Raw genomic sequence first — 20,960 nt, forward strand, 5'->3', positions numbered from 1 at the left:
GCCATTTTGATTTTCAGCTTTCTTCTTTCCTCCTTTTAATTTGGTTTTGCTTTTAACTTGTTTTTTAGTGAATTCTATTTGTAACTCTTGTTTACAAGCTATGAATTGAGCCTAATTGAGCTTGTTTATTGAGCCTAATTAAGGTTTGATACTTGGGTAAAGGCTTTTCTGTTTTCAGCATGCTACAACTTCTTTACTGATTGGTACCGAGCTCAAGGCAATGTCACAACGCTTGATTCAGGCTGTTGCATTTGAGGCCACCTTTTTCCAATCCATAATTGTATTGTCGTTTACGTTGGTTCTGCATTAAGATGTATAAATATAGGTTTGTATCCAATGTGATCTCTATATTTGATTTCCTACGTGGGACCTTTTCAACTTCAGGATTTTCCAGAGCAGCAAACTTAATGTTTTGCTAACTTTCCCTTTTCCCAAAATCCTAATATAGTGCCATCTCCAAAATTTAAACGGTCACTTTCAGAATTGTGTTTGAATTCCGTTTTGGCCCAGTAATTAAAACATCCCTTTCCGTCCTCTGTACCTGTTACAGCCTTCACAATGGTTATTGGACCTTCATCCTCCAGTGCTTCCATTGTCCAGCCATTTGGGATTATGTTAGCCTTGTTCAGTTTTTATCTGTCTGGGTGTAAATTGAAATGCCTGCAGTGCCTTCTTCCACATCGGTACATCCAGCTCTGTTTTGCTCAGACATTGTTATTTAATTGGTGTCCTTGTTAGACATTTTCTTACAGTTAGTTTACACATTGGTGGTGTTGCTAACCTGATCAATCATAACGTCACATCATTTGTTCTATTTGCTTTTTAAATTATTGGACCACTCGTCCAACGTCCAAATACTAGATCATTAGTTTTCCCCCCGGTAAATATTAGAAAGAATGAACCAATATATTTGCTTTGTACTACAAGTTCCTAATCTATTTATTTCCTCCTTTTGGTAACTTCCTTAGCTTTATTCAAACTACATGAACCCAAGAAAAGCTTCTGAACACTGAATGTAATTATTGTTTGAAACCCATAGTTGCCACATTCAAGAAGAGTAAAGGCACTTGGCAAATAAGAACAAATTATCACTTGCAGCTTCACCACCAAATCTAAATTAGATTTGTATTGATTTTTCTCCTTTGTCACTGGTTTCTAAATCCTCGAGTTCCCTTCCAAAGCACTTGAAAGCACCTTCACCAGATAGACTATTTGCCATGATCCTATCAAGGACAGTTGTTGTTTGGCAATAAATATTGGCCTTGTCAGTAACGCAGTGGTTTCAAAAAAATAACTAAGAAATTTATTTTTCTATACTGGGTCTGCCTCTGTTTTAAGTCATTTCCTGCTGAAAACCTCACCCGTTCTTTTGTTTCTGATATGTTAACTGCCAGTCACTTCTAGCTTTCAGTCCCGAAGCATAGGATTCATGCTGTGTCCCTTTGTTTATACCAAGTTCTATTTGTGTTTCGCCTTGATGTTCATTGATTTCTTTTCTATGATACTCTTCTATCTTGACATTAGAAGAGAAGAAAGCAAAAGTCAGCAATATTGCTCCTTAAGGCTGTGCTGCCATTCACCATGATTATGACTGATCTTCTATATGATGCAGCACACACAGTTTGCTTCAGTGTCTGTATCATATGAACTTGAGAAAAAGGAGCAGGAGTAAACGATTTGACCTTTTGTGTCTGTTCTACCATTCATTTAGATAAAGGATGAGCTATCTCACTACCGTCTTCCTACACCGTAATGTCCAGAAAACTATTCATCTATTTTGAATGAAGTCAGCAACTGAATTTTGAAAGCTCTCTGGAGTAGAGAATTCTAAATATTCATCATCCTTAAAGTGAAGAAATTTCTCCTCGTCTCATCCTGTCCCCTTAATTTGAGACTGATCTTTGGTTCAATACTCTTCAGCTGGGGGGAAACATCCTTACATTATTTAAACAGTTCAAGTACTGTTAGAATTTTTAAAGTTTCATTGAGGTCTTTGCACATTCTTCTAAACCCTAGTGAATATGATCCCTTCCTGGGAACATTCTAGTGAATCTTCACTCTAATTTCTCTAAGGCAAGTGCATAGTTATTTGAGGGGAACCAAAACTCTGCACAGTCATCGAGGTGCACACTTGCAACTGCAATAAGTATTTTAATTGTATATTTGCATGCTGTCAAAATAAAGTTTGCCCAACTAATTGCTTTTCTAATTGCTTGCTTCAACTGCATTTTGGTTTCAGAAATTTTTATGCAAATATACATTGAACACCAACGTCATTCATCATATCTCACCATTTAAATTACATAGTGCTTTTCTAGTTAGTGCACCAAATCCATAATCACCAACAGTTTTAACAGTATGAAAATATATAAAACTCTCTAAACTGAATTCCCCAATTTAAAAAGCCTAGGTAGTTCTAAGGTAGGGACATGTTTGGCACAGCTTTGTGGGCCGAAGGGCCTGCATTGTGCTGTATCTCTGTTTCTAAATTCACTTTCTCAAGTCTGTTTATTCTGCGACAGAGTCCTGTTTAACACATTCTTTTTATACTCTGGGTTTCTGGTAATAGTGTTTTTAAAAAAAAATGGAGGGTGGGGGAAAATGGATCAGCCTTGAAGAAATGGCAAACTCAATAGGCCAAATAGTCTAATTCTGCTCATATATCTTGTGGTCTTGGAGAAATAAAATTGTCTTGGAGTGTTAATAAGAATATTAATATAGAAAATCAACCAGTCCATCAACGCAAATTAGTTTTATTGTTTTAAGTTCTATTTTTTAAAAGTTTTTTAAAAGTTATTTTTAAAGTTGTATTTTAAGTTCTATTGTTTATTAGTATCCACTTAATGAGCTTTCTCATACAGAAATTTGGCAAATTAGGTACTTATTCTAACGGGGTCGAGAATGAGATCAAACATGAGGAAATCTGCAGATGCTGCAAATTCACGAAGTCCTGACGAAGGGTCTCAGCCGGAAATGTCGACAGTGCTTCTCCCTATAGATGCTGCCTGGCCTGCTGTGTTCCACCAGCATTTTGTGTGTCTTGTTCGAGAATGAGATGTCTGTTTTCAGGGTCCCTAATTTCAAGGCATTTGGACATTCAGAAATGTTATTGTCAGGATAACATGGGGAAATCAAGATTCACGTGGTCAAGATGACCAAAGATACAATGATCTAAAATAAAATGAAGATTTTTAAAACAAAACCTGCAGGTCTAAAATAAAAATGGAAATTGCTAGAAATACTCAGCAAGTTAATTTGCATCTGTGGAAGAGAAACAGAGCCAATATTTAAAGTCAAAAAGCTTTTTTAGCATTTTCTGTCTTTATTTTAGCCTCTAAAGGAGTCTACAACAATGTTTCTTGATACAAATCTTTTTGAATTTTACCAGTTTTCCTTCTATATTATGGCCAGATCTATACACAGTGATGTTAGCATTTTTTGTTGTTGCTCTGGATGCACTTGGCTATGTTGTAAACAATATCCTATTGAACTGTACTAGTAGCTGTTCCATTCAGTTTGCCACCCCAGGGTTTATACTCACTGAGTATACACATTTTGATTAAGTTAATTATCTTCCAGATTTAGAAGGATTTAATTCAATATGATTATAAACTCACTATTAGCCATTAGTGGCTGAAGGTCTTTGACAAATTTCCCTTTTACTTTGGCTTCACCATCATTGGTTACATTTTTAAGTTATTTTGACATTTTTGGCCTGTTTATTCATGCTGGTGGATAGAATAAGACACTTGAAGTAAGATTTCAATTCTGAACAATCTTAAACTCTGCTAATATGTAGTATCAAGCCATTGATCTGTATTTGTAAGAAATAGCTGCTTGGCCTGCTTTTGAGTTCAAAACCATGTATGACCTGAATAAATCAAAATGTCAAAATAGAATTGAGATTTATATTGCACCTTTGTCAGTTACTTGGTTCTGTTTTCAATATAAATACTAATCTGTCTCTGTTGTCAGATGAGAACTCTTTAGAAGGACTAGATAGGCCATTGATTGCTGGAAGCTTGCCATTGTGTTTTTCTGTCATCCCTTAAAACTGGAGATCAAGGGTCTGATGTAAATTAACAATTAGAGAAGAGAAAGGGTCAAGTAAAGAATTTTAGGATCTGATTTGACACAATCAACAATGTTTTTGTAGTGCTGAAGTGGCAGAAAGGAGCCATTTTATAGGAATAGAAACTATATGATGGCTCATCTGATTCAGGTACTGGCAACTCCTGCCAGTATTATGGAGGGGTTGTGTTCCTAGAAAATAATCTGTATCTTAATCTTTCATAACATGAAACCCCATCCCCCATTTCCCATGGAATGCCATTTTATGACTGGAGATGTATGAGATCTATTCCTATGTGATGTTTTTCTCTTATTAACCCATTTAATTAGTGATGACAAAGTGACCGAATGCCACTATTTAGCCAATGAAGTCAAAATTAGTCTCAGGATAATAGGGGGATGGAGGCAGGATGGGTGTGTGGTGGAGGCGGAAAACAAGGCTCGCAGTCTAGATAAGGATTAGGAGGAATCAGCTTTGAGGATCTGTGTTCATATGAGAAAGGTTGTGAAGAGAGAGTTTGGGGAGTTACTGGGTTGAAGGGCAGCGACTGTGGACTGTAAAAAGGGTAAGAGGTTAAGGAGCTGGTTATGGCTACCTGGGCTCCCCATAGGGCAGCATAGCAGAGAAAATGCCTTGCAAATGAAGGAGAAGGGCAGAGTTGCACTCTGAGACAGCTGTTTACTTGTCCTTCGACAGAAGAGGCTGTGGTAAAGAATTGTCTGCCAATCCTATAAGGATGGTGATGACTTACTCAAATCTTACTGCATCACGGTATAGATTGACCAAAAATAAAAATTGACAAAATGTATTGTTTTTTTCACTTTTGTTTGTTTATTTTGCACACTTATGAAGGTTACCTGTGTATCAAAAATTGCGATGTTATGTTTTATATTTACTCCCTGTGGAAGAAAAATCATGATGGAATTCATGGTGCTGTATATAGTGTAAAGAAAGAAGACAAGATACTCTTTGTAGAAATGCATCTTTAGAAAGAATGTCATGACAAGAACTGGCAAAATTATAATGCTTTTTATAGCATTATTCCTTTAGAAAATTTGATAACATGAAATTCTCATTGTTTTTTAAAATAATACTAATGATCTATATAATACAATGCTAAATTGATTGGAATTCATTTTATGAATGTGTTTCATAGGAAGAAAGTGGTAAATGTAATAAACGGAGAATGTGGGGATTGGTAGAGATGTACATAGAACAATATCAGTTTTTTTTCCTTTGGCTCATTTAATCATTTTTTTTTTGTTTGACAGCGGATCCTCTAGTTGGGAGCATAGCAACCCAATATTTGACCAACAGAGCAGAACATGACAGGATAGCCAGACAGTGGACCAAGAGATACGCAACATAAGTTACATCACTTCCTGTGCTGTGAAAAAGGAGCAGGAGGCATTATTTACAATGTGCAACAATTCTTTATAGCCTTTACAATATGGACTTCTGTGTATATGTTATACTGATTCTAATCTCTGCTTTTATCTTTTGAAGATTGGGACAAGACCATGTAAAAGGTAAATGCTATTGAAGTAGATCTTTGTAGCAGTAGATTAGTTATGTTTAAATGCCTACTTGCAAGTCTGCTTCTTTGAGATATGAAAATGTATTTTGTGATGTAATAAGGAAAATGTTCCTCAAGTCAACCAAATATAATGGTGCATTTTAGCCTGATCCATTATCTGTATGAAATCTATGATAGCTGTAGATTGTTAGAATTTTGGCATTCGTATTAGACTCAGTTCCATTTCTGATCATGTGGTACATGCTGTTGTGAATCCGTTTTACCTTTTGTCAATTTGTAATGAAGAGATTTCATTTAAAACTTTGTAGCTCTAAATAATGAGCACCTGATGTATCATCTCAAAACACAATAAACTTGTTTCTGAGGTTATTTATTTATTTTATATTTGGTGTGTTATTTGGTGGGTGTGGTAATATACCTTGAACGAGATGTTTCAATGAATTGATAGTGATGGATATTTCCACTGAGGTGGCAGTATCATTGATAATGAATATGGGTGATGTAGAAGTGATTGCTTTGAAAATAACCAGTATATATTGGGAAAGAAAAAACATGCATTGATAGATATTCAGTAACAAAATTAAGTTATGAAGTTGACACTGTAAACTATGGTAGACAAACGTAAGCATATAACTATTTTAGCACTTGCTGAAGAAGAGTGGACTCTGATAAACACTGACTTACAATGATAGCATAATTCACTGATCAGATCTCAATCTACTTCTGTTGGAAGTTGATGGGATTTTAATATTAAGAAATAAATGTTTCTACCCACTTACTGAATTGAGCAACAGGATGCACATCATGCCTGGTTCTTCTGGTTTATGATGACAACACAAGTGATTTGACTTAAATAATATTATTTTTGTATTGTAATACTTTAATGATAAGATTTTGAATTAGGATTATTATTATTATTTTTAAAACACCTTCCAAGTGTTGTCAAGCCAATGCTTCTCTGAGAGTAGTACAATAGTAGTTTCAAAAAATCCTTTGTACCCATTTCTTTGGAGGTTCTAGATTTATAAAGATGAGTTGGGAAAGGAGCATGTCAAAAAAATAAATTCAGTTCATATTATTGTATGTAATTGGATAAAACTTATGAAGCAACTTAAATGTACTTGCCTTCTGCCAGTGGTTTGGAAGATCACTACACCAGCATAAACACTACCTCACTATTTTTTTGGCGCTCTTTTTATGCTACTTAATTTAATTTTTATAGATTTATTTCTCAGTGTAATTTCTAGTTTTTTTTATTATTATGTATTGCAATGTGCTGTTGTCGCAAAACAACAAATTTCATAACATACACCAGTGATGTTATACCTGATTCTGATTCTGGTCATATTCATCCATCTAGGGTCTTGTTGTTTAATTATTTTTTATGAATAATTTCTTATAAAATGATTGACAAATTAATTTGTTGTGTAAGGCAACCAAGCTGGGAGAGAAAATTGGAGATTTGAGCTGGAACTACACATGGCATTGCTATAATAGATCATCTTGTATTTCATCTGTCAAGATTGAATCTATAATCTGTTTGACTGATTGTACAGTGGCTACTTGGCAGTGGCAGTATTTTGGTCCATTTGGTTTAGGCTGAGGTAAAATAGAAAATTAGCAACTTCTTCTGTATGACTATCAATTTGCCATTCTGTGTTGACACATACAACACACGAGCACTTGCATCTTAAAAAAAAACTCTTTTGAATAAAAGAGTTCATGTTTGGCAGATAGTTTAATTAACTTTAGTGAGTTAATTAATAGATCTTTTTAATTTTGCAAAAATGATTGCACTGAAAGGAAAAGCATTGGTTTCATTGATAAATTTGGAGCCAAACAAAATGAGTTTCTCAGTCAATAAGAGAGAATTTTTGATGTCAGTGTTGAATGTCAAATGCTACAATGATTGACGTGCATAAGACAATTGTGGCTAACACAGTAAATGTTAGACACAAACCTCAATTGAGCATGAAAAAGATCTGAGTTGACTGAAGGTATGCTCGGAACTCTAGCTCTGTGGTGCTAAGGTATTTTGTGAGGACTATTTAGGATCCAGAGCTTTCTGCCACAGTTGAAAAAAGTAGTTGGGTAATGGAGGTGATGTATCCCTCCATCATTTTTGATGGACTTTTCCTTGTTTGCAATGAAGAGATGAGGTGCTTGATGCCTTCCCAGATACTATTCCTCCTTTTGGGGGGTGGGGTGGGTGGTTTCTATGAAAAGGATTTTGCATTTCTTTTCAAGCTGCCACAAGAGCAATTTCTGCCCTGGTGATCCTTTGCAGAAACAGAATTCACATGAAAGTGCCTTTGGGGGGAGCCTGGTATCAGGCATTCACACAACGTGCTTTACTCAGGCTGAGAGTTGTAAGAATATGGATGCTGAGAATGTTTGTTTTTTCTACTTGTATGCTTTAAGTTCCTGCTGCAGATTAGTTCATATCTTATTCATACAGGAGGGTAGGAATCACAGTTGCCTAGTCGATCATGAGCTTAGTACTGCATGTTTTTCAAATGTTTTTCTGCATACTGTGCTAATATTGTGGTGAATTTCTTCATCCATGTCTGCCTTTGCTGAAGATTAGAAGGTGATCAAGGATCTTTTTATAAATTGTGATTTTCAGGCACTGATGTCAACAGGAAGGTTGGTAGAGAACCTTTATTCATTGAAGATTTAATGTAAGGCACATTCTCACAGGCACTCAAGTCAATAAGTCATTATTGATTTGGAAGTTGGCCTCTGTGTAAATGCATTAAGTGTGGTCTCCATTCTGCAGCTCTGAGTAAGGTTGAAGTAAAATGTAGGCAGGAGATGCTGGAAATATTCAGCAGGTCAAGCAGCATCTGTAAAGAGGGAAAGAGTTAATGTTTTTGTTTGTTGACTTCTCTTCAAAATGGGAAAAATTGGAAAACAAATGTATTAAATTTCAGAAAAGGGTGAGATGTTGAGACATCAACAGGGTTGGAGCTACCAACAAGAAAGATTGGCACAGTACCAGGGAGGGAGAACATGGTGAGTTGTTAATTCTAATTGTTGTGGAAGATATCAAATTAGGAAGTGTAAAAATGCTGGAGCTAGTAGAAATAAAGCATTGCAATATCTGGAGGTCTGAATTCAGAAATTATACTGAAAATGCACAGCAGGTCAGGCAGCATCTATGAGGAGAGAAGCAAAGTTAAGCTAACTGACCTTAGTTCTGGAGTGAGATGGTTAAGTTATATGGTTTTTCATGTGTGATGACTGAATTTGGGGTGATCTGGATGATGGAGTATGGAATAGTTTCCCATTTTCTCTTAGATTGGGGAAATTTGTTAGATGACGGTTACAGAGTGATAACATTAAAAATTGTGAAAATCAATTAGGTGATGATACAGCTTTGCTTAACACCAGTTTCCACTCTGATTGGTTAGGTTGCTGACCTGTTTATTGAGATCGTGGTTTGCATGACATCATTTAGTAGACACAATCTGAAGATGAATTTTTGTGGGCAGCCAGTTGGAATTGGTGGAGGCACATGGTCAAAAAGTATTGTGTATTGTCCTTTGATGCACTTGACCACTGGATTGAGGTATATGAGGAAGTTCCTGGCTATTGACTTGTGACTGACAGTAGTCTAACCATTACATCACAAGGAGAGCACAAATTATATCATGTAACTCCGACTAGTTGGGTTTTGGCAGCAAACGTTATTAGCAAAATGTCCTTTCTTAAAAGCAATTACAGATTTTTTTTGAGGAAGATTCATTGTTATTGGGTTTTTAGTTTGTAGCAATTAGCTTTTTCTTGGAAACTGAACAGCAAATATGAAATGATTCATACCCTTGTAGAGGTTACAATATTCTCTTATGCTTTTGGACCTGTATTTAAAATCTTAAAATGACCTCCAATTTAATTAGAGAGTGAACATTTTTATCTTATAAATCAATTTAGCTTAAATTCTGCCTCCATTTTTTTGTTGAAATATACGATAGGTCAGTGTATTTTTGAATGTACAATGCTTACTGTACTTTTGAAGCACAACTTTCAGAATAAATTATGATTCTGGTCTTTGGAGTTCAGTTTGGTTGAATATCATGTATTGATCAAATGGAACTGGCTTTCCTTCCTCCATATTTACCTACTTTCTATTTCTGGGATGTGCCTACATGGAACAATTAATGTCCTTTTTTATTTTTTGAATGGCCTTTGAGAGTTTCAACACATGTTCTGCAACACAGCTGTGATTTCAATCAAAGCTGAAAATTAGCGAAGTGGTGCATATTTAATGCAACTCTTTCATGTTTCCATCGACCCCAGTTTATTTTTAACCTCCAGTATGTCTAAATGGACTTGGTATTTTCACCCTGTGACTCCTTGTGTTTCTCCCAAATTCTTCAGTTTTCCTTAAAAATCCCGAAGATAATAAGCTAGTAGATGAGTGTACGTTGTGTCTGGTGTAGATGGCTGGGAGAATCAGGGGTGGTAAGTATAGAAATGTGTGAGAAATTAGGTTACAGGGAAGGAAGTGTCAGAATGCTATTTGCTTGTTGGTTGGGTGATGGGAAACAGTGATAAGTTAAAGGATGGAATAGTTGGTGTAAATGTAGACGAAATATGTAGATGGACTGAGGAAGGATAGGCAGAGGGTAGGACATACTTGGAGTCAGTTGGATGTATTGAACACTTCTACTTTAGTGAAGGAAGTATTTGGAACTTGAAGCATGGATCAGTATATGGAACCATGACCTAGCCATTGGATTACAGAGACTAAGCTGTAACAAGGGCAGAAATGGATGTTCCAGGGTTTAGGTGTTTCTAAAAGGACAGAGACAGGGAGGTGAAAGAGGTGGGGGAGTGTCGTTGCAAATCAGGCATAGTATCTTAGTTGCAGAAAGGGAGGACATGGATTGTCCACTCAGTCAATGTGAGTGGAAGTAAGAAACAGGAAGAGAGCAATCACTATTGAGAATATTCTATAGCTGCACCCCCCCCCCCCCCAACTGCAACAGAGACTTGAGGGACAGATTAGGAGGCAGATTTTGGAAAGGTACAAAAATAGGGTTGTAGTCGGTGACTTCACCTCTACTATTGATTGACATCACCTAAGTGCAAAAGTTTAGATGGGGCAAAACTTGTTAGGTGTGCCCAGGAAGTGTTCCTGACACAATGTGGACAGGCCAACTAAAGGAGAGCCCATACTGGATATGGTACTCGGCAATGAATCTGGTCAGGTGACAGATCTTAGTGGGTGAACATTTTGGAGACACTCTGACCTTTACCGTAATCTTGGACAGGGATAGGAGCAGACAGTATGGGGAAGTATTTAATTGGGGGAGGGTGAATTATGCTATTGGGCAGGAACTTGGGAACATAAATTGGAAACTTCTCATGGAACTACATAATGAAATGTAGTTGTTTAGGGAACATATGCCTGGAATTCTGGATAGGCTTGTCGCATTCAGGCCAGGAAAGGATGGTAGGCTGAAGGAACCATGATTGACAGGAGATGCAGAACATCTAGTCAAGAGGAAGAAAGAACATACTTAAGGTTTGGAAAGCAAGGATTAGACAGGGCTCTTGAGAGTTATAAGATAGCTTAGGAAAGCAAGAAGGGGGACATGAGAAGGACTTGACAATTAGGTGCTTGGTGTCTCAGAGTGGCTGCAGAAGTTCTCGAGAGGGGGGAAGGTGTGAGCAGCCAGAGGCTATGGTGCACATTGGCACCAGTGATTACAGGCATAAGACTCAAGCACGTATCATGTCATTGCTTGTCATCAGGGACCCCATCAGCTTTCTTCTCGCTGCTGCCATCAGGAAGAAGATACAGAAGCCTCGGGATTTTCACCACCAGGTTCAGGAACAGTTATTACCTGTTAACCATCAGGCTTTTGAACCAGAGGGGATAACTTTACTCAATTTCACTTGCCCCATCATTGAAATATTCCTACAATGTATGGATTCACTTTCAAGGACCCTTTATCTCAATATTTATTGTTTGCTTGCTCCTTATTTCTTTGTTTTTGTATTTGCACTGTTTCTTGTCTTTTACAGACTGGTTGAAGAGTTTGTAAATCTGGCAGGAGTAAAAGAAGTTGGAAATGGTGAAAGTGGAGCACCATGGGTGGGGTGTGAGATAGGTGGTAGAGAAAGAGTGCCGGGGCAGGAGTTGGCCCAGGTGCAGACACACCAACCCTGAGGCACCAGACCAAGTCACTTGATTACAAACAATTGGTTTATTAGATCATTACGGAAGGTCTATGGTGCTTCCAACTCCCTCCCCTCTCCCTGCCCTCTTACTCTCAGTCCACAATTGAAACCCATATCAGAATCAGGATTGTTATCATTCACGTATGTCATGATTTTTTTTGTGACAGCAGTACAGTGTAGTACATAAAATTACTACAGTACTGTGCAAAAATATTAGGGTCTCTCTCTCTCTCTCTCTCTGTCTCTGTCTCTCTCTCTCTCTCTCTCTCTCTCTCTCATCTATATATATATATATATATATGTGTGTGTGTGTGTGTGTGTGTGATAAGGCTGAAGTTACAATAGTCTTGGTGGATTTCAATATGTAATTAGATTGGGAAAATCAGGTTGATGCTGGATCCCAGGAGACGGGTTTTGTAGAATGCCTACAAGATTTTTTTTGGAGCAGCTTGTGGTAGAGCCCACTAGGGAAAAGACAGTTCTGCATTGGGTGCTGTGCGGTAAACCAGATTTGATTTAGGAAGCTTAAGGTAAGGGAACCCTTGGGAAGTAGTGATAATAATATGATAGAATTAATCCTGCCTTTTGAAAGAGAGAAGATAAAATCAGATTTAATCAGTGTTACAGTGGAGTAAAGGGAGGCATCAGAGAGGAGCTGGCCGAAGTTGATTGGAAAGGAACACTAGCAGAACAACAATGGCTGGAGTTGCTGGGAGCAATTCAGAAGGCACAGGATAGATACAAACCAAAGACGAAGAAGTGTTCTCAAGGAAGGATGAGGTTACTGCTGACAATGGAAGTCAAAGACAGCATAAAAGCAAAAGAGAGAGTATATAATACACCAAAAATTAGTGGGAAAGTAGGGTATTGGGAAGCTTTTAAAATCCAACAGAAGGCAACTAAGAAAGCTATAAGGAGAGCAAACATGAAATATGAAGGTAAGCTAGCCAATAATATTAGAGAATTTCAAGTTTTTTTTAGATACAAAGAAAAAAGAGGCAAGAGTGAAAAATAACTGGGAGAAATGGCAGACGGACTTGAGTATTTTGCATCACTCTTCAATGTGGAAGACACTAGCAGTATGCTGGAAATTTGAGACTGTTGGACCGAAGGAGCTGAAAGCTGAAGAGGGAAGCAGTAGAATGGGAAGGTGTTCTTCTGGTGGAGATGGCACCTGCGTACAATGCTGCAGTGGTTGACATCTTCTGGATTGACCATGAAGCCATTTACTTCACTTCTTTTATGTCTTTTACATCTGTTTTTGTGCTTCTGGAACTGCTGGTCTCCATGATTTGCAGTTTGGTGATCGTTTGATTGTTTCAGCACTCTGCAGTCTCTGAGAAGATTCCGGGAGGCAGCATACACAAACCTGGTAGTGAGGAGACTGCAGGATGCGGCGGGCATGAGAGAATTTTTGACTTCATTTCGCCAGTTAAAGCTTCCATTGTTCACTGATAAAAGTGTTGAAGAAAATTGAATTATCGAGGTGAATGGAGAAGGTGAGCACCAGCTTCCTGCTTTTTGAATGCTGGTGGGATCACTGTGCTGCCAGGGAAGGGAGACTGCCTTTTGATTGGTGGTGGGATTGCTCTGCTGCTGGAGAGGGGAGAGGCTGCCACTGTGCCTGGAGAATGTTACCAGGTTTTCTGTGTTTCGGATGTGGATATGAATTATGGACTTCTTGTCAGATTTTTATATTCTGTATATTTCACCCAATCCTCATTTTTGGGTGGGGGGGGGTCAAGTGACTGTTCTGTTTTTGTTTGTTTTGGGCAGGGGGGAGGTGCATTTGGGGGTCAATAATCATGCTGCCATTAATTGGGTTTTGTGGCTATCTGGAGAAGAATTTCAGAGTTGTATACTTTGATAATAAATGAACCTTTGAATCTTCGTTGGAGTCAATTTTTAAGGATGAGGTTTTGGGGTACTTTGAGTCACATAATAAAGTAGGCCGAAGTCAACATTGTTTCCTTAAGGGTAAGTCTTGACTGACAAACCTGCTGGAATTCTTTGAGGAAATAACAGTCACAATACAAAGAGTCAGTGGATGTTGATTACTTGAATTTTCAGAATGCATTTGACAAGGTGCCACACATGAGGTTGCATAATAAGCTCATGGTGTTACAGGAGTGTTACTAGCATAGATAGAAGATTGGCTGACAGGCAGGAGGCACAGAGCAGGAATAAAGGGGCCATTGCAGGTTGGCTGTAGCTGACAAGTGGTGTTCCATAGGGATTGGTATTGGGACCACTTTTATTCATGTTTTATGTTAGCAATTTAGATGGCTGAATTAATGGTTTTGTGGCCAAATTTGCAGATGATAGTATAGCAAAGTGTATTGTCATGCACTTTGGTAGATGGAATAAAGGTAGATTAGAAACATAGAAAACCTACAGCATAATACAGGCCCTTTGGCCCACAAAGTTGTGCCGAACACAACCCTACCTTAGAAATTACTAGGCTTACCTGTAGCCCTATATTTTTCTAAGCTCCATGTACCTATCTAAAAGCCTCTTAAAAGACCCTATTGTATCCGCCTCCACCACTGTTGCCAGCAGCCCATTCCATACATTCAGCACTCTGAGTAAAAAAAACTTCTCTCTTCTGTACCTACTCCCCAGCACCTTAAACCTGTGTCCTCTTGTGGCAACCATTTCAGCCTTGGGAAATAGCCTCTGACTATCCACACGATCAATGCCTTTCATCATCTTGTACACCTCTATCAGGTCATCTCTCATCCTCCTTTGCTCCAAGGAGAAACGGTCGAGTTTGCTCAACCTATTCTCGTAAGGCATACTCCCCAATCCAGTCAACATCCTTTGTAAATCTCTTCTGCACCCTTTCTATGGCTTCCACATCCTTCCTGAAGTGAGGCAACCAGAACTGAGCACAGTACTCCAAGTGGGGTCTGACTAGGGTTCTATATAGCTGCAACATTACCGCTTAGCTCGTAAATTCAAATCCACGATTGATGAAGGCCAATACAGCATACGCCTTCTTAACCACAGAGTCAACCTGCACAGCTGATTTGAATGTCCTATGGTCTTGGACACCAAGATCCCTCTGATCCCCCACACTGCCAAAAGTCTTACCATTAGTACTATATTCTGCCATCATATTTGACCTACCAAAATGAACCACTTCACACTTATCTGGGTTATACTCCATCTGCCATTTCTCAGCCCAGCTTTGCATCCTATCAATGTCCCACTGTAACCTCTGACAGCCCTCCACACTGTCCACAACACACCCAACCTTTGTGTCATCGGCAAACTTACTAACCCATCCTTCCACTTCCTCATCCAGGTCATTTATAAAAATCATGAAGAGTAGGAGTCCCAGAACAGATCCCTGAGGCACTCCACTGATGACAGACCTCCATTTAGTCAGAGGGTGGTGAATCTGTGAAATTCATTGCCGCTCACAGCTGTGGAGGCCAAGTAAACACAGAGTAAATTCAAAAATCAGTAGTGTGAAAGGACATGAGAGTCCTTGTGCAGCATTCACTAAAGGTTAATTTGCAGGTTGATTTGGTGATAAGGAAGTCAAATGCAATGTTAGCATTCATCCATGACGAAAGTACTAGAATATAAGAACAAGGATTGATGTAAAGGCTTTAAAAGGCATTGGTCAGACTGCACTTCAACTATTCTGAGCGGTTTTGTGCCCCTTATCTAAGAAGAAATGTGTTGACATTGGAGAGGGTCCAGAGCAGTTTCAGAAGAATGATTTTGGGAATGAAAGGGTTAAAGCATGAGGCATGTTTAGTGGCTCTGGGTCTGTACTCCCTGGGGTTTACAAAAATGGGGGGAGATCTCCTTGTAACCTATCAAATATTGAATGATCTACGCTGGATGTAGGGAGGATGTTTCCAATGGGTGAGTCTAGGTTCAGTGGGAACAGCCTCAGAATAGTGGTACATCCATTTAGAACAGAGATGAGAAGGAATTTCTTTAGTCAGAGGGTGGTGAATCTGAAATTCATTGCCACAGATAGCTGTGGAGGCCAAGTCATTGAGTGTATTTAAAGCAGATACCTTATCTCTTTGCCTGCCCATCGCTTCCCTCTGGTGCTCCTTCCCGCTTTTCTTTCTCCCATGACCTTCTACCTCTCCTATCAGAACCACCTTCTCCAGTCCTGTATCTCTTTCATTAATCAATTTCCCAACTCTTTACTTCATTCCCCACCCCCACCCCCAGTTTTACCTATCAGCTGGTGTTTCTCTCTCCCCTTCCCCCATCTTTTAATCTAATCACCTTTTTTTCTCCAGTCCTGCCGAAGGGTCTCAGCCCAAAATGTCAGCTGTACTTTTTTTTTCCATACATGCTGCTTGGACTACTTGTTTTTTAATCCCCCAGTTTCTTTGGAAGTCAAGAATGAGGCATAAAGCTTGTTGCTTACAATCAGTTTTATAAGAAGAAAGGAACGAGGGCAAAGGAAAGATAGCAGAGGGAAAAACAAGGCCCAGTGACAAGGAGGAGACAGAGCACAGACAAAATAAAGTGGAGACTGAAAAATATAGTTTGGTTTTCTGATGCCAGATTGCTTGATATCACACATTCCATTCAAATTCCATTGCTTAAATTGACAATTAAATTAACCCCTATTCAAGTAATGTGATACCCACCACTGAAACTATGAAGTTCCCCTGAATATACAAAGGGAACTGCAACCACAAAAAAACACTTAAACGTGTGTATAGGTAATTATATAAAATCATAAACAAGCTAACTTACAAGGTACGGTAAACAACAATTATACAGTCTGATTCAACAACCTGCTCAGTGTAGGTATTCTGATGGAGGTGAGAACTGAAAGAAATAAAAGTACTGCATTTATATCACCATGAGTCAAAGAGTTTCATTTTCTTGTAGTTGGAAATGAGTGCCTTTCATATAGGAGGATTATTACATCCAGTACCTTATTCTGAATGTCAACATCCCCATCAAGAAGGCCTTAAAGCTGTCCTCGTCTTTCTAGTCAGCAGATCCAAACTGTTCCCCTCCACCACCACTCTGCTCCATCTGGCGGAACTGGTCCTCACTCTCAATAATTTCTCCTATGGCTCTTCCTACTTCCTTCAATCCAAAGGTGTAGCCATGAGCATTCACGTGGGTCCCAGCTATTCCTCTATGCCTGCCTTTTTGTCAGCTACATCAGTCTATGTTCCAAGCCTACACCAATATCACTCCCCAACTTTTCTTACACTTTATCAATGACTACATTGGTGCTGCCTTCCTTGTCAACTTTGCCTCTAACTTCCACCCTTCTTTCAAATTTACCCAGTCCATTTCTGATACTAACCGCCCCCCTTCTCGATTTCTCTATCTCTGGAGACAGTCTATCTATTGATATCTTTCATAAGCCCACTAATTCTCACAGCTACCTGGATTGTACATCTTCTGACCCTGTCACTTGTAAAAATGCCATCCCCATCTCTCAGTTTCTGTCGTGTCTGCTCTCAGGATGAGGTTTTTCATTCTAATGTGATGTCCTCCTCCTTCAAATAAAAGGGACTGCCTTCTTCCATCATCAACACTGCCCTCACCTGTATCTCTCCCATTTCGTGCATGTGTGCCCTCGCCCCATCCTCCTGCCACCTCACCAGGGATAGGGTTCCTCTTGTCCTCACCTACCATCCCACTAGCCTCCATGTGCAGCACACAATTCTCTATAACTTCCACCATTTCCAAATGGGATCCCACCACCAAGGACATCAGTGCCTTGTACATCTTTTACTCCTCCCACCCCCCTCTGGATTGCTCCGTATGTGACGTCCTTGTTCACTCATCCCTCTCCACTGATCTCCCATCTGACAAGTGCCACACCTGCCCTTACACCTCCTCCCTCACTACCATTCAGGGCCCCAAATGGTCCTACCAGGTGAGGTGACACTTCACCTGTGAGTCTGTTGGGGTCATCTACTGTATCCGGTACTTCCACTGTGGCCTCCTGTATATTGGTGAGACCCAACTTAGGTTGGGAGACCACTTTGCTGAACATCTGCTATCCATTTGCCAGAAAAAGCGAGATCTCCCAGTGGCCAAACATTTCAATTCTATTTCCCATTTTCATTCAAATGTGTCAGTCTTTGGCCTCTACTGCTGTCATGAGGTCACACTCAGATTGGAGGAGCAGCACCTTATATTCTGTCTGGGTAGCCACTAAACTGATGGTATGATCATTAATTTCTGAAACTTTTGATGATTCCAACCCCCCCAGACCAATCCCCATTCCTGTTTTCCCCTCTCACCTTATCTCTTTACCTGCCCATTACCTCCCTCTGGTGTTCCTCCCCTTCCCTTTCGTCCATGGTCTTCTATCCTCTCTTATCAGATCGCCCCTTCTCCAACCCTTTATTTCTTTCACTAATAACTTCCCAGCTCTTTACTTCACCCCCTCCCCCTCTCCCGGTTCCACCTATCACTTACCACCTTGTACTTCTTCCTCCCCTCCCCCACCTTCTTACTCTGGCTTCTCATAGTTTTTTTCCAGTCCTGATGAAGGGTCTCAGACAGAAATGTTGACTATTTACTCTTTTCCATTAATGCTGCCTGGATTGCTGAGTTCCTCCAGAATTTTATGTATATTGCTTTGATTACTAGCATCTGCAGATTTTGTTGTATTTGTGACCTTATTCTGAAACTATTTTACTTGGTCTGGTAGAATACAAAGTTCTTGTAATTGTGTTTCTTGATATTTAGTCCAAAATACATATTGAAAAATAAATTTTACCCAGCTTTATTTTGTTACGAAATCCCGTAACTGGATCACTTACCAGCAAAGATAGAGAGGTCTGTTGAAGTCTGATGGTACTATTTTTAAAAGTATTTGTTGATAAAGGGCACAAAAATAAGATTAATGCAAACATACAGATAATATAAGTCGTCAATACTAAATCTAAAGCGCGGGTATAATAATAACCAATAAGAAATAGCTCTATCATTGTCTAAGGGATAATGTATTGTCCGATGGAAAGATAACAGTCACTGTTAGTTCGTTCAAGCTGCAGCGTTCTTGGGTTTAAGAGCGAGGCGGTTTAAACTTACCCAGGTCTTTTATGATGCCAATCCGTTGAGTCAGGGGAGTGGGTTTCCTCGTTGTTAGCTAAAAGCCATTTTCCGTGGTTCCAGCCACCAATTCCAGCAACGGAACTGAATGCACGTGGCCTCCTTCAGATGACTTCCTGCTGTTACGTGGTCGTTTAACGTTTCTTCTGGTGCGTCTGAGGGGCTGTTCCTACAGACCCTCGTTTATCCTGACTCGCAGGGTCGTAGATGTCAATCAGGCTGGGGGTGTGCAATCTCTCTCGCAACCAGCCCACTTTGCCTGAGGGCGTTCACGTAGCAGATTCTCCAATCCACAACTTTGTCTTCCGGAGACAATGGCCATGTCCCGTAGCTTTACATCACCGGGGAAACGAGGCATTCTGCACGTCTCTCTCTCAGTTCCTGGCCCCTTGACCCAACCCAACAGTGATCTTGCGATTTTCACAAAGGAGAGGGCTACAGATGTAACAATTTACTTTGAAAAAATTCAGCTGAACTAATGGTGAAATGACGGTGTAGTGGTATCAGCATTGGATTTTGAACAGATAGTCCTGAGTTCAAATCTGGCTGGGTCCCAACCTGGGCAGCAGCAGTATCTGTATGCAGAAGGAAGAACTTCTGTATCTTGTCCACAGACTCAACTACAACAGCAATGATGAAATTCAGGACTTCTGAAGTATGCATATGGATATATAGTGAATGGGAAACAAAGTTGAAGGTTGACAAGGACAAGCTGTAGGTTACAGAGATGGGACTGGTTAAATTTAAGTGTGCCAGCCCAGATTTAGTGTGAAGTGAAAAAAGTAAAAGAATCAGCTGAAAAAAAAATCCAGCCTCATGTTATCAAAGTAATTGATGATAAGGTTTCATTCACTAGCTGTAGATGTAGAGGGTAATGTTTCCCTGTGGAAATAAGAAGTATTGATCATTTGTGAGGCTCCATAATTAAACAAAGGATGCAGTATTTAACAAAATAACAATTTTCATTTGCTTAAATTTATTTACTTAACATTTCTCTGTATTGGCTATACAGTTTTGAGCTGCAGAATGCAAGGGTGTTTATCCCATTTCATTGAGATATTTGGTTGGAATAATTTTGCTGTCCACTAGTGTCTTACAAGGCAATGTGCAACAGAATCTCAATTTCATTTTCTTGATCATTTTGGAATGTTAATGAAAATTTGACTTTTTCAAGCTTTTATACCGACCGGATGCCATGTTTTGCTTCAAAGTTAGAGCTCCAAACAAGTGAGTTAGGTTTGTTTACTTGTCTGTCTATTTGGGGGTTTTCCTCACTTTTGGATTGCACTTAAATTAAGTAGCGTTACTGAAAACTCCCAAAGCTCTTAGTATATAATGAATTACTTTTTAAATGTTATCGCTGTTAAATAAGCAAATGCATAAGCTATTTTGTGCACACAAAGGTCCCAAAGCAACAATAAAGTGAACGTCCTAATTAATTTTCTGTCTGTTGATTAGGAATGTTGGTTTGAGGTCTGGGGAAATGCCTTATTCTTTAAGTAGCAAATGTTGTCAACTTTCATTACAGTGGCATCATATTTTTGCCAGTAGAGTAAATATTTAATGAGTACAAGACAAGGAGCAGCACCGTTGTACATGGGCTTTTTGACCTCAGTAAAGTTTTCGACACCATTAATCGTAGAGACTATGAAACACCTTCATATTCTTTTGCCCATTGGAATTCAGTTGAATCTTGCTGTGCTCAATAATTGTTCAGAAAGGATCTAGAATGGAGCCATTCTTTGTGAAGATTAGTGACAGTCAAAGCTGAATCACTACCCAACCGTATTACTAATCTTTTTTTTACTGCAATGTCTCACTTTACTTCCAATAAACTAGCTGTCAAGTGAAGCTAATGTTCAGAACTGATGGGAAACTATACTCCAGGACCAAGGTCGTGGAACCATAGTAGCAGAGCTGTGACATGCAGACAATTGCTATTGCATTTACTTAAAAAACATATTCAAAGACATCATCAACATCACTGAATATTTCAAGAGAATGGGCTGTACACCGAACATTTGCGTAACTAAATTCCTCTACTAACTTGTCCCCTTTCTAAAACAATACTGCCCCTCTAACGATAAAGAT

The 20,960-nt window shown here is 39.1% G+C and overlaps 1 protein-coding gene across 4 annotated transcripts in view; it reads left to right on the forward strand.

The window, feature by feature from the left end:
* Window positions 1-5,991, forward strand: part of ube2e3 (ubiquitin-conjugating enzyme E2E 3 (UBC4/5 homolog, yeast)) — a 132,339-nt gene extending 126,348 nt beyond the window's left edge. For all 4 annotated transcript variants that reach the window (XM_059966789.1, XM_059966787.1, XM_059966786.1 and 1 more), the window contains one exon: window positions 5,344-5,991. In XM_059966789.1, coding sequence (XP_059822772.1) covers window positions 5,344-5,441 — 98 coding nt within the window. In that variant the 3' untranslated portion in view covers window positions 5,442-5,991. The remainder of the gene's footprint in view (window positions 1-5,343) is intronic.
* The last annotated feature ends 14,969 nt before the right edge of the window (window positions 5,992-20,960 follow it).

The sequence above is a fragment of the Hypanus sabinus genome, chromosome 4 (assembly GCF_030144855.1).
Source record: "Hypanus sabinus isolate sHypSab1 chromosome 4, sHypSab1.hap1, whole genome shotgun sequence".
Taxonomy (NCBI): Eukaryota; Metazoa; Chordata; class Chondrichthyes; order Myliobatiformes; family Dasyatidae; genus Hypanus; species Hypanus sabinus.